The sequence below is a fragment of the Nicotiana tomentosiformis genome, chromosome 5, assembly GCF_000390325.3.
Source record: "Nicotiana tomentosiformis chromosome 5, ASM39032v3, whole genome shotgun sequence".
Classification (NCBI taxonomy): domain Eukaryota; kingdom Viridiplantae; phylum Streptophyta; class Magnoliopsida; order Solanales; family Solanaceae; genus Nicotiana; species Nicotiana tomentosiformis.
Window position 1 is genome coordinate 61,123,721 of NC_090816.1, and position 12,102 is coordinate 61,135,822.

Sequence of the window (12,102 nt, forward strand, 5' to 3'; positions counted from 1 at the left end):
ACCATCATATCATACCTGTCCACGAAGATGACTCGGTAAAAACGTACCTAACCATCATAATGCTTGGTAGAATCGTACCCGACCACGTGGAGCTCGGTATAACCCAACTGATCAGTGGTTGCATAATAAGTATCATACCCATCCGATTATAGCTATCTAGTTCTAATCCTTTCGGAGTGACGTAAGGTCGGTAACCTCCATATACGTTATTAGAGCTAATTCGTCATTAGGAATTGTATAGGAATCAGGAAATACCAAAAACATTTGATACATAGGAAAAAGAGGATCAACATCAACATCAATCTTTCCTAAGGAAGGGAAACAATGTAAGTACTGCTAGCTTCGAAGAGTGGAGTATCTTTGGAAGCTCATTCATTACATTATGTACAATTGGAGTCATGAAAAGAAAGAAATAGATAGCCTCAGATACCTTTTATATACTGCCTAACTTCAAGCTATGCAAATCTCACGGCTCCTTAGTCTACAATAAGAGAAATGATACTATCGTTATTATTTAAGCGTCGTAACTAGTATATATCAACTGCAACATATTTTGCGATGAAATGGGCATTACCTGCCCTATTTATATGACTTCCCACAAGTTACAACAATCGCCAAATAGCCCAAACAACATCCCAATAGCAACAACAACAATATAATCAATTATGAGCTTCTCCGATTATCTTAATAATCATATTGAGCGGGAAGCTTGTTTTTACTAATAACAAAACATAAATTGAACCCAACTCTTATTCCATAAATTGGTTAACAAAACATAAATTGAATCCAACTCTTATTCCATAAATTGGTTCACAACCTTCAGAATATCATACATATATGTACAATATGATTCCTAGTTTAAAACATTCGCAAAATAACATCCAAAACAGCCCCATACGCCTAGCACCCTAACTTTTATCGTCAATCACTTGTGTTTCATATTTTCTTCTTCAATAAACTTAGTTAACACCTAGAAAAGCTTAGCAACAGCAGCCACCACAAATCATATACTTCGCCACAAAATAGTCCAACAAAAAAGCTAGCCATATCCCATGTTCTTTCAAGTTATATCTTATGGTTTCTCACTCAAACAACTAACCAACACAAGATTAACCTTAGGCACCATCAAGAAGATGTTATATATAACTTGGAAAACAGCTACAACTCGAAACCCTCTCTCAACTTAGCTCACAATAGCCCTCAATCACACCACAACATCATAGAAGCATTCCTTTATAGTCTTTAGCACTTTTGATGATGATTTGAGTTTGGTTCTTGGGATCTTGAGATATGTAGAGAGATTTTGGGAGAGCGTTTGGACGTATTTTGGGTGAGAAATGACCCAAAATGAGGCTGAAACGTCTTTTAAAAGAAGTAAGGATGGTGGTCGTCTCAAGTGGGTCCCAACCGGAGCTGCTTGCGTAGTCTCGCAAAAATGCGAATATGTCCCTACTCCAATGTTGTATTGACGAACGGTTTAATGCGTTGGAAACTAGACTCGTAGATATTTAATTTTGTTGGTAGATCACACTATAATTCCAAGTAAATTGGGAGAAAAGTGTAGTAACATTTAACCAAAAGTTTAAGTAAAATTATGAACGTAAGTTACGACAACTATTGTCGACATTTGTTTCATAACTTGTTGGACTTCAAAACTTCTGATACGGATATTATATGATTCAAATACCTTAAAACATGACCTATTTAGCATATTAAGCACCTCTAGTTTTACCCGAAAATATGGGTTACAACATCCTTTATTCGTTCAACTTCTATTACTTGTTAACTACTCTTATACACCCCTTGTATCATTTAAGACCAATAGGGTTAACTTCTTATCATCTCAAAGATAATCTCTTCTTGGATTTACATCGACTAACTTATGGAGTGATCTAACGTACGTGAATACGGGTTGTAACACCCTCCCCCCAAGGAACATTCGTTTTGGAATGTAAGGGTTTATGGGGATTCTAACGCATCGTGAATTTCGATGGAAATTTCTGGCCAAGTTTCCCCTATAAAATGGACACTAGCCAAACTTGCTATCAGTTAAACCAAACCTACAACCTCACAAGGCTATACAAAGCATTCTGGATATGTACATTGCCTGCATATATATATATATATCACTATTTTGTAGTAAGGAAGAGTATTCTCAAGCTATTGTTTACCTCATAGAGTCATTTCAACTTTCATTACGTCCTACGTTCCCCCAACATCCTCGTTATCTTCACTTTGGAATAGGTAAGGGTATTTAGACTTCATCTTATCTTCTACTTCCCATGTCATTTCTTCCGTATTCTTGTTCTTCCACAATACTTTGACGGAAGCTACATCCTTTGTTCTCAGCATGCGGACTTGTCGATCTATTATAGCCGCTAGTACTTCTTCATAAAAAAGATCCTCCGTAACTTGTACATATTTGATAGGTAAGACCCAAGAAGGGTCTCCAATACATTTCCTCAACGTAGATACATGGAATACCGGGTAGACAAATTCCAATTCGAATGGCAATTCTAACTGACAAGCAACCTGTGCAATTTGTCGAAGAATATTGTACGACCTGATATACCACAGACTCAGCATACCCTTCTTCCCAAAATGCATAACACATTTCATTGATGAGATCCTCAGGAAAACCCAATCACCAACCTCAAACTCTATATCACGACGTCGGACATCATAATAAGACTTTTTCCTACTTTGCGTCGTCCTCGGTTGTTCTTGTATCACTTTCACCTTCTCAATGGCTTGGTGAATCAAATCTGGCCCATATAATTCAGTTTTGTCGACTTCAAACCATCCAACTGGTGATCTACATCTCCTCCCGTACAACGCCTCATACGTGACCATTTTAATACATGAATGGTAGCTATTATTGTAGGCGAATTCCATGAGTGGAAGATGGTCATCCCAATTGCCCTTGAAATCTAGAACACATGCTCGTAGCATATCTTCAAGTGTCTGAATGGTATGTTTAGCCTGTTCATCAGTCTGCGGATGGAATGCAGTGTTAAGATTCACTTGTGTGCCTAAACCCTTCTGAAATGACCTCCAAAAGTTAGTCATAAATTGAGCTCCTCGATATGATATAATAGATACCGACACACCATGAAGCTTAACTATCTCCTTGATATACAACCTCGCATAACCTTCAGCCGTGTAACTGGCAGAAAATGGGTAGATTTTGTAAGTCGATCAACTATCACCTGGATGGAGTCAAACTTATGATAAGAGCGAAGTAATCCAATAATGAAGTCTATATTGATCACCTCCCATTTCCAGGTCGGAATCTCTATATTTTGAATCAACCCATCGGGTTTTTTATGCTCAATCTTTGCTTGTCGATAATTAGGACACTAGGCTACAAATTCTGCAATAGCCTTCTTCATGTTGTCCCACAAATACAGCTCCTTAACATCATGATACATCTTTGTCGAGCTGGGATTGATGGAATATCGGGATTGATGAATCTCAATCATAATCTTCTCTCGCAACCCTGCCACATTAGACATACATAATACTCGCTGATATCTCAATGCCCCATCTTCTCCGATCTCAAAAGTCATAATCTTATGCTGCTGAATTCCCTCTCTCAATCGTACTAAGGTATGGTCTTCATATTGTCTTGCTTTTACCTCGGCTACCAAAGAAGATTCTACTCTATTTTGTACAGTAACACCTCCGTCGTCAAAGTCTAACAATTTGATTCTCATGGCCAGCTGATGAAGCTCTTTAGTCAATCATCGTCTACCTGCCTCAATGTGTACTAAGCTTCCCATTGACTTATGGCTAAGAGTGTCTGGCACAGCATTGGCTTTACCAGGATGGTAAAAAATCTCGACATCGCAGTCTTTTAGTAATTCAAGCCACCTTCGCTGCCTCAAATTCAACTCCTTCTGCTTGAATATGTATTGTAAACTCTTGTGATCTATGTATATGTCAACATGAACGCCATATAAGTAGTGCCACCATATCTTCAAAGCATATATTACTGCAGCCAAATCCAAATCATAAGTCGGGTAATTCTTTTCATGCTTCTTTAATTGTCTCGATGCATAAGCAATCACCCTCCCATGTTGCATCATTATGCACCCCAAAACTATACCCGAGGCATCATAATATACCACATAACCTTCCGTTCCTTCTGGGTGAGTAAGCACTGGCACGGATGTCAATCGATTCTTCAGCTCCTGAAAACTACGTTCACAAGCATCAGACAACTGGAAATTGGTAGATTTCTATGTTAACTTAGTCAATGGTGCTAGCCCCAAAAAGTTGCGGACTTATGACAGTGTTGTAGGTGTCAGCCAATTCTTCACTACATCAATCTTCTGAGTGTCAACACTAATACCCTCGTCCGATATCACATGGACAAGGAGTGCTACTGAGTTCAGCCAGAATTCACATATGGAGAGCTTAGCATATAGCTTACGATCCTTAAGAGTCCGTAATATTATCTGCAAGTGGCCCGCATATTCCTCCTCCGAACGAGAATACACCAGAATGTCATCAATGATTACAATCACGAACATGTCAAGATAAGGTCTGAATACACTATTCATGAGATCCATAAAATTGTTGGGGCATTTGTTAGCCCGAATGACATCATCAAGAACTCAAAGTGCCCATATCTTGTTTGGAAGGTCATCTTCAGAATATCCTTCTCCTTAACCCTCACCTGATGATACCCTGAACGTAAGTCAATCATGGAGAAATACTTGGCACCCTGGAGTTGGTCAAACAGGTCGTCAATCCTCAGAAGTGTATACTTGTTCTTTATAGTAACCTTATTCAACTGTCCATAATCGATACACATCCTTAATGACCTGTCTTTCTTCCACACGAACAAGACCGGTGCACCCCAAGGTAAAGTGGTAGGCCTGATAAAGCCCTTATCCAGCAAGTCCATTAACTGCACCTTCAACCCTCTCAACTCTACCGGGGCCATCCTGTATGGAGGGATAGAGATCGACTGAGTGTCAGACAACACATTAATGCTAAACTCAATCTCCCTTTCAAGGGGAAGGCTTGGGAGTTAATTTGGGAAAACGTCATGAAATTCATTGACAACGGCGATTGATTGTAGAGTAGGCGGCTTCACCTCTGCATCTCTAATGCGAACGAGATGATAAATTTATCCTTTTGAGATCATCTTCCTTGCCTTAAGATAGGAAATAAACCTACTATTCTGTGTAGCAATTTTCCCCTTCCATTCATTGACGGGTTCACATGGAAACTAAAACCTACCATCTTCGTACAACAATCAACCTTTGCATAACATGATGCCAACCAGTCCATTACCATTATCACATCAAAATCAATCATTTCTAACTCAAATAGATTTGCCGAGGTTTGACGACTACAAATGATTACTATCCAACCACTATATACCCTTCTAGAAATCACAGAATCTCCTATCAGAGTGGATGCCGCAAGTGTTTTACTTATCAAATCAGGTTCAACGCCAAACTTATTAGCCACAAAAGGTGTAACATATGACAATGTAGATCCCAGATCAATCAGCGCATATACATCATAAGAATACACAGACAATATACCTATAACAACATCTAGAGACGACTTGAGATCCTGTCGACCTGCTAGAGCATAGGTTCGATTTTGAGTACTGCTCGAACTCAGCACTACACCTCTACCTCTACCACAACTTGTCGACTGCTGACAACCCCATGCTAAAGGTCAAACTAATGAGGAAGAACCAGACACAGATCCAGTCGGCTGGGCCATCCCCCACCTTATTTGTTAGGATAATCCCGCATCGTATGGCCAAGCTGTCAGTAAGAATAGCATGCATCGAAGCCTCAACGGCACAGTCCAAAGTGGGCCTTGCTACACTCATCACAATGGGGCACTTGTGGTCTCGTCTAACTATTATCCCTATGATATTGCGAGCTTGATGCCTATGAACTCTGACTTGGACCAGAATAGATAGATCGATCATACCGAGGTCTCTGAAACGTTGGAAGAGCACTAGCTACAGGTGGAGCCGAACTCCTCTAAGACTGGGGCCTGATACTACCTCTGAAGTCACCAGAATACCCTACGAATCTCGCCCTCTTATGCTGGCCACTATCATGCCCCCTATCTGCCCATTGCTCATGCTTATGATCCTCTAGTGTCTGGGCATATGCTTGAATACGAGAAATATCCATGCCCTCCACCAAGGAGGCTGTTGTGCACTCATTTATCAAATGTTGTCTAAACCCGTTCACAAATAGGTGCACCCTATCGCTCATCTCGGCCACCATATGGGGAGCATACCATGCTAAAGAATCAAATTGCATACTATACTCTCGTTCACTTATATTACTTTGTCGATGTTTCAAGAACTTATCAGCTCTAGCTCGTCGTATCTCAACTAGAAAATAGTGACAAATAAAGGCCTCAAAAAATTCCTTCCACAGAACCGGAGGAGCGTTCGTAACCCTGGATCTCTCCCAACTGTCATACAATAAAATCGCTAAATCCCGTAACAGATATAAATCCAACTCTACTGCCTCAGTATCACTAGCATGCATAACCTGCAGTGTACGATGAACCTGATCAATAAAAGTCTTCGGGTCCTCCTTGGGGTCTGATCCGGTAAACACCGGAGGGTGTAGATTAATAAAATCACAAACTCTCGCACTAACCGGTCTGTCAGCAGCATCGGTATTCTACCTTTGAGCCTGAGCAGCTACTAATCTAGTCAACAATTACACCGCACTGTGCTTATCCTGGTCTGTAGTGCCAGATGGAGAAACTGGAGGTGATAGGTCCCTTCTCATATCCGCTGGAGGGGATGGATTTAGATGAGGAATAAGACGACATCTCGCTCTAAGCCTCACTTTGGCCTCCTTTGGCTGGAAGCACCTGACTGGTACCCTCTCCTGCAACTATATCTAGTCGTCTATTAATCTCTTGCTTCCTAGTCGAAGACGTCGCTGGAAGAAAACAAGGTAAATATTAGAGATGGACACTTATGACTTAACTCTACGCACGATCTAGATTCAGAAAGAACGTAACAACCCTAGATATCATGTAGCCTCCTAATTATAAATGTGGCGCGCTACACATCCATAATCAAGAATCTACTAGAAACAGCTCATAGACAACCCCTACAATAGACCGGGCTCTGATATCATGTTTGTCACGACCCAAACTGGAGGGCCATGACTGGCACCCGGGCCATACCTGCCAAGTACCAACGTATATTTTATCTAACCTTTCTTATTATCTATAAGGGACGAAGAGATCAACAAAAATGGTAGACATGAATCATGAACAATCACTAATGTCAGATAATGGCATGAATATACATAACATGGGCCGAAAAGGCTGTCATGAAGCTATATATAAGGTACGAGCCGACAAGGTGCCATGAGAGACTATACAAAAAAAATAAGCCAACAAGGCTACCCAAATTATCCATGAGTTGACACATGTTTATGAGCCTCTAGAGAAACATAAATGCTGCAACATTGCAAGAACAGGGTCCCGACATACCCATAATGTCTATAACAAAAATGCATACCAAGACCACGGCAAGTCCAGAGAAGGGATCGCGCCAATAACCGTTGAACTGGGCAGCCTACTGTGGTGGGGGAGCTTCGTCTACCTGTCTATCAGAACGTGCAGCATGAAATGCAGCGTCCACAAATAAAAGGGACATCAATACGAATAAAGTACTCAGTATGTAAGGCAAGAAACATAAATAATAATAGTAATGTAAAGAGGGATAGAGAATATACAACATGTAACATTTGAGTGCCTCTGAGAACGGCTGACATGAAATGCATGATATATATATATACCTTTAAAAACATACGTCTTTGTGGGAAAATCATCATCATATCGTACCCGGCCTCGAAGAGGACTCGGTAAAAACGTACACGACCATCAAAAAGCTCGATAGATTCGTACCCGGCCACATGGAGCTCGGTAGAATCGTACCTGACTATAGCGCGGCTCGGTAGAGTAAAATAGATACAAATATTTTATGCATGTTGGACTCATGGGATCGCGTTGTAAACCTTTCAGAGTGACGTAAGTTCGATAACCTTCATATAGGTTATTAGAGCTAATTTGTCATCATGAATCTTATAGGAATCAGTAAATACCAACAACATTTGATACAGACGAATAAGAGAGCAACATCAACATCAATCTTTTCATAGGAAGGGAAACAATGTGAGTACTGCTAGCTTCTAAGAGTGGTGGAGTATCTTTGGAAGGTCATTCATTACATTATGTACAATCGGAGAAGTGCAAAAGAAAGAAAGAGATAGCCTCACATAACTTGTATATACTGCCCAACCTCAAGCTATGCAAATCTCACGGCTCCTTAGTTAACAATAAGAGATATGATACTATCGTTATCTTAAGCGTCGTAACTAGTATATATCAACTGCAACCTATTTTACGATAAAATGGTCAAAACCTCCCATATTTATATGACTTCCCAAAACTTACAACAATCACCAAACAACCCAAACAACATCACAATAGCAACAACAACAATATAATCCAATATGAGCTTCTCCGATTATCTTAACAATTATATTGAGCGGCAAGCTCGTTTTTACTAATAACAAAAGATAAATTGAATCCAACTGTTATTCCATAAATTAGTTCAAAACCTTCAGAACATCATACATATATGTACGATATGATTCCTAGTTTAAAACATCCACAAAATAACTTCCAAAACAGCCCCATACACCTATCACCCTAACATTTATCGTCAATCACTTGTGTTTCGTGTTTTCTTCTTCAATAAACGTAGTTAACACCTACAAAAGCTTAAAAACACCAGACACAACAGTATTAAATTATTTATCATAATTTCTAGCCAACACAAAACATATATTTAGCCATAAAACAGTTCAACAAAAAAGATAACCATTCCCATGTTCTTTCAAGTGATATCTTATGGTTTCTCAATCAAACAACACAACCAACACAAGACTAAACTTTGGAAAAATTAAAAAGATGTTATAAATACCTTGGAAAGAAGCTACAACTCGAAACCCCATCTCAACTTAGCTCACAATAGCCCTCAATCACACCATAACATCATAGAAGCATTCTCTTGTAGTCTTTAACACTTTTGATGACGATTTGAGTTGATTTCCCTTCAGTTTGGTTCTTGGGATATTGAGATATGTTAGAGAGGGTTCTTGAGAGCTTTTGGATGCATTTTGGGCGAGAAGTGACCCAAAATGTGGCTGAAACATCTTTTAAAAGAAGCAAGGTCGGTGGTCGTCTCAAGTGGGTCCCAATCGGAGCTGCTTGTGCAGTCTCGAAAAAATGCAAATATCTCCCTACTCCGACGTCGTATCGACAAACAGTTTAATGCACTGAAAACTAGGCTTGTAGATAATCAATTTGGAGGATAGATCACCCCGTAATTCCAAGTAAATTGGGAGAAAATCTTAGTAACATTTGACCTAAAGTTTAAGCAAAATGATGAACGTAAGTTGCGACAACTATCATCGACTTATGTTTCATAACTCGTTTGACTTCGAGTCTTATGATACGGATATTATATGATTCAAATACCTTTAAATACGACCTATTTAGCATATTAAGCACCTCTAGTTTTACCCAAAAATACGGGTTACAACATCCTTGATTCGTTTAACTTCTAATACTTATTAACCACTCTTATACACCCTTGTATCATTTAAGACCAATAGGATTAACTTCTAATCATCTAAAAGATAATCTCTTCTTGGATTTACATCTACTAACTTATGGCGTGATCAAACATACATGAATATGGGTTGTAACACGGATACCCAATATCAGCAGGTTGGAGGGTATGCGGGGCCATGAGAGAGAGGGGACAGGGAGGCCAAAAAGACTTCAGGTATTGGAGGATTTAGTGGTGGCCACGCTGCAGCTACAACCCGTCATGGTAGAGGCTATGTGATCCATCCAATTCACTCAGCACTTCCAGCTTCTAGTGGTGCTCCATATATTTCGAGGCCTCAGGTTGCACACTTTGCTCAGCCACTTTTTAGTGTACCTCCTGCATGGGGTACCTTCATTGGTCAGTCCAGCTTACCAGGCCTGAGCCAGTCGCTGCAGCTAGGCCCACCGAGAACTTGCTTTGAGTATAGTGATACCCATCATATGGTTAGAGACTACCCCAGACTCAAGAGGGGTGCATCTCCACATACTACTTAGGCTCTACAGATTCGGTCAGGCCCTTAGACTTCTCAGGACATGGTTGCTTCCCCAGTTTCCGCTCCACCCACACAACCAGCTAGGGGTGGGGGATTGATGGGTAGAGGTTGCCCTAGAGGGGTAGAGCAGGCCAGATTTTATGCTTTTCCAGGTTGGACAGAGGCAATCACTTCAGACACAGTCATCACAGGTATGATTCCGATTTGTCATAGAGATGTATCAGTATTATTTGATCAGGGATCCACTTATTCATATGTGTCATCTTACTTGGATATATCTCTTGATTCTTTGAGTACTCCTATTTATGTGTCTACACCTGTGGGAGATTATATTTTTGATGACCGTGTGTATCAGTAATGTTTAGTTGTTATTGGTGGTTTTGAGACCAGAGTCGATCTATTGTTGCTCAATATGGTAGACTTTGATGTGATCTTGGGCATGGACTTGTTGTCTCCCTATCATGATATTCTAGACTGTCACACCAAGACTATGACATTGGCTATGCCAGGTTTGCCACAGTTATAGTTGAGGGGTACTTTGGACTATCTTCCTAGCAGGGTTGTGACATTTCTAATGGCTCAACTGATGCTTGAGAAGGGGTGTGATGCATATCTAGCCTTTGTGAGAGATGCTAATATTGATACTCCTACCGTTGAGTCTGTTTCGGTAGTGAAAGACTTCCCAGATGTATTTTTAGCAGATCATTCAGGCATGCCACCCGATAGGGATATCCGTCTTAGTATTGATTTATTGCCGGGCACTCATCCCATATTATTGCCCATCACTCTGCCCATTTCTATCCCACCATATCGTATGGCCTTAGTAGAGTTGAAGGAGTTAAAGGAGCAGTTGCAAGAGTTGCTTGATAAGAGTTTCATTCGGCCTTGTGTGTCGCCTTGGGGTGCTCCGATTTTGTTTGTGAAGAAGAAGGATGGTTCTATGCTTATTTGTATTGATTATAAGCAGTTGAACAAGGTTACAGTGAAGAACAAGTATCCATTGCTGCGTATTGATGACTTATTTGATCAGCTACAGAGTGCTAGAGTGTTCTCAATTGATTTGTGATTAAGGTATCATCTGCTGAAGATTCGGGATCAAGATATCCTGAAAACTGCTTTCACGATTTGGTATGGTCACTACGAGTTCCTTATGATGTCATTTGGGCTGACCAATACCCCAGCAACATTCATACACCTGATGAATAGCGTATTCCATCCATATCTTGATTCATTCATCATCGTGTTTATTGACGACATCTTGGTGTACTCCCACAACCGGGAAGATCATGAGCAGCATCTGAGGATTGTGCTCTAGGCTTTGAGAGGGAATGTAAGGCCCCGTAAAATTTCACCAAGGAATTTAAGATTTTCCGAGGTAGGCTTAAGTGTTTGAGGATTGTAAAAATTCTTTGTGGCTCGCATGCTCGTCGCGGTACGGACTTTATGGGTTGAAGAATGTACTGAGGGGTTGATGGAAATGTTTGGCAGAAGAAGGCAATTTTGTGGCCAGTTTCGCGACCGCAGAACCACTCCGCGGGCCGCATACCCGTCACAGAGTTGAGCAGAAAAATGGTTGAATTTTGAAGGTCGTTTTGCGGCCTATTTTGCGATCGCATATAAATTTTGCGGTCTGCATTATCCATCGCAGATTTGGCATGAAGAATTTTTTTTGGTGATTCTGTGGTCCACTCTGCGGCCGCATAAGTGGTCTGCAGACCGCAGACCTGTCTCAGACCGGTCCAGACCAGCCTAGTTCTTGGCATCATTTTCGCGACCCATTTTTCAGGCCGCATATCTGTTATGCGGTCCATTCTGCAATCGCAGACCGGAGTTCGGAGGGTCCATTTTCCTATTTTTATAACCCGACCCCATTTTGATAAATTGCCTTAGGGGCTCATTTTGAAGCAAATAT

General features: G+C 40.6%; 3 protein-coding genes across 3 annotated transcripts; all 3 read right to left on the minus strand.

Annotated features, from left to right (window-relative positions):
* Positions 1-2,202: 2,202 nt before the first annotated feature.
* Positions 2,203-2,853, minus strand: LOC138892439 (uncharacterized). Its single transcript, XM_070176155.1, has one exon. It carries the CDS (start codon positions 2,851-2,853, stop codon positions 2,203-2,205), a length of 651 nt encoding a protein of 216 aa, XP_070032256.1.
* Positions 2,854-3,359: 506 nt separating this feature from the next.
* LOC138892440 (uncharacterized) lies at positions 3,360-3,716 on the minus strand. Its single transcript, XM_070176156.1, has one exon. The coding sequence runs from the start codon at positions 3,714-3,716 to the stop codon at positions 3,360-3,362; it is 357 nt and encodes a 118-aa protein (XP_070032257.1).
* Positions 3,717-3,743: 27 nt separating this feature from the next.
* LOC138892441 (uncharacterized) lies at positions 3,744-7,510 on the minus strand. The gene is made up of 6 exons (XM_070176157.1): positions 7,507-7,510; positions 6,874-6,944; positions 6,041-6,542; positions 5,395-5,693; positions 4,682-4,975; positions 3,744-4,223 (listed from the first exon to the last, which is right to left on the minus strand). The coding sequence occupies exons 1-6, from the start codon at positions 7,508-7,510 to the stop codon at positions 3,744-3,746; spliced, it is 1,650 nt and encodes a 549-aa protein (XP_070032258.1).
* Positions 7,511-12,102: the final 4,592 nt, after the last annotated feature.

Bases quoted from the DNA above. Each gene is read 5' to 3' on its own strand.
- LOC138892439 (XM_070176155.1), bottom strand. From the start codon at position 2,853: ATGGTCACGTATGAGGCGTTGTACGGGAGGAGATGTAGATCACCAGTT.
- LOC138892440 (XM_070176156.1), bottom strand. From the start codon at position 3,716: ATGAGAATCAAATTGTTAGACTTTGACGACGGAGGTGTTACTGTACAA.
- LOC138892441 (XM_070176157.1), bottom strand. The intron at 6,543-6,873 runs GTGCTTCCAGCC...CGTACACTGCAG, and splicing joins CAGGAGAGGGTACCAGTCAG to GTTATGCATGCTAGTGATAC. The intron at 4,224-4,681 runs GTGAGGGTTAAG...ACCAATTTCCAG, and splicing joins TACGTTCAGGGTATCATCAG to TTGTCTGATGCTTGTGAACG.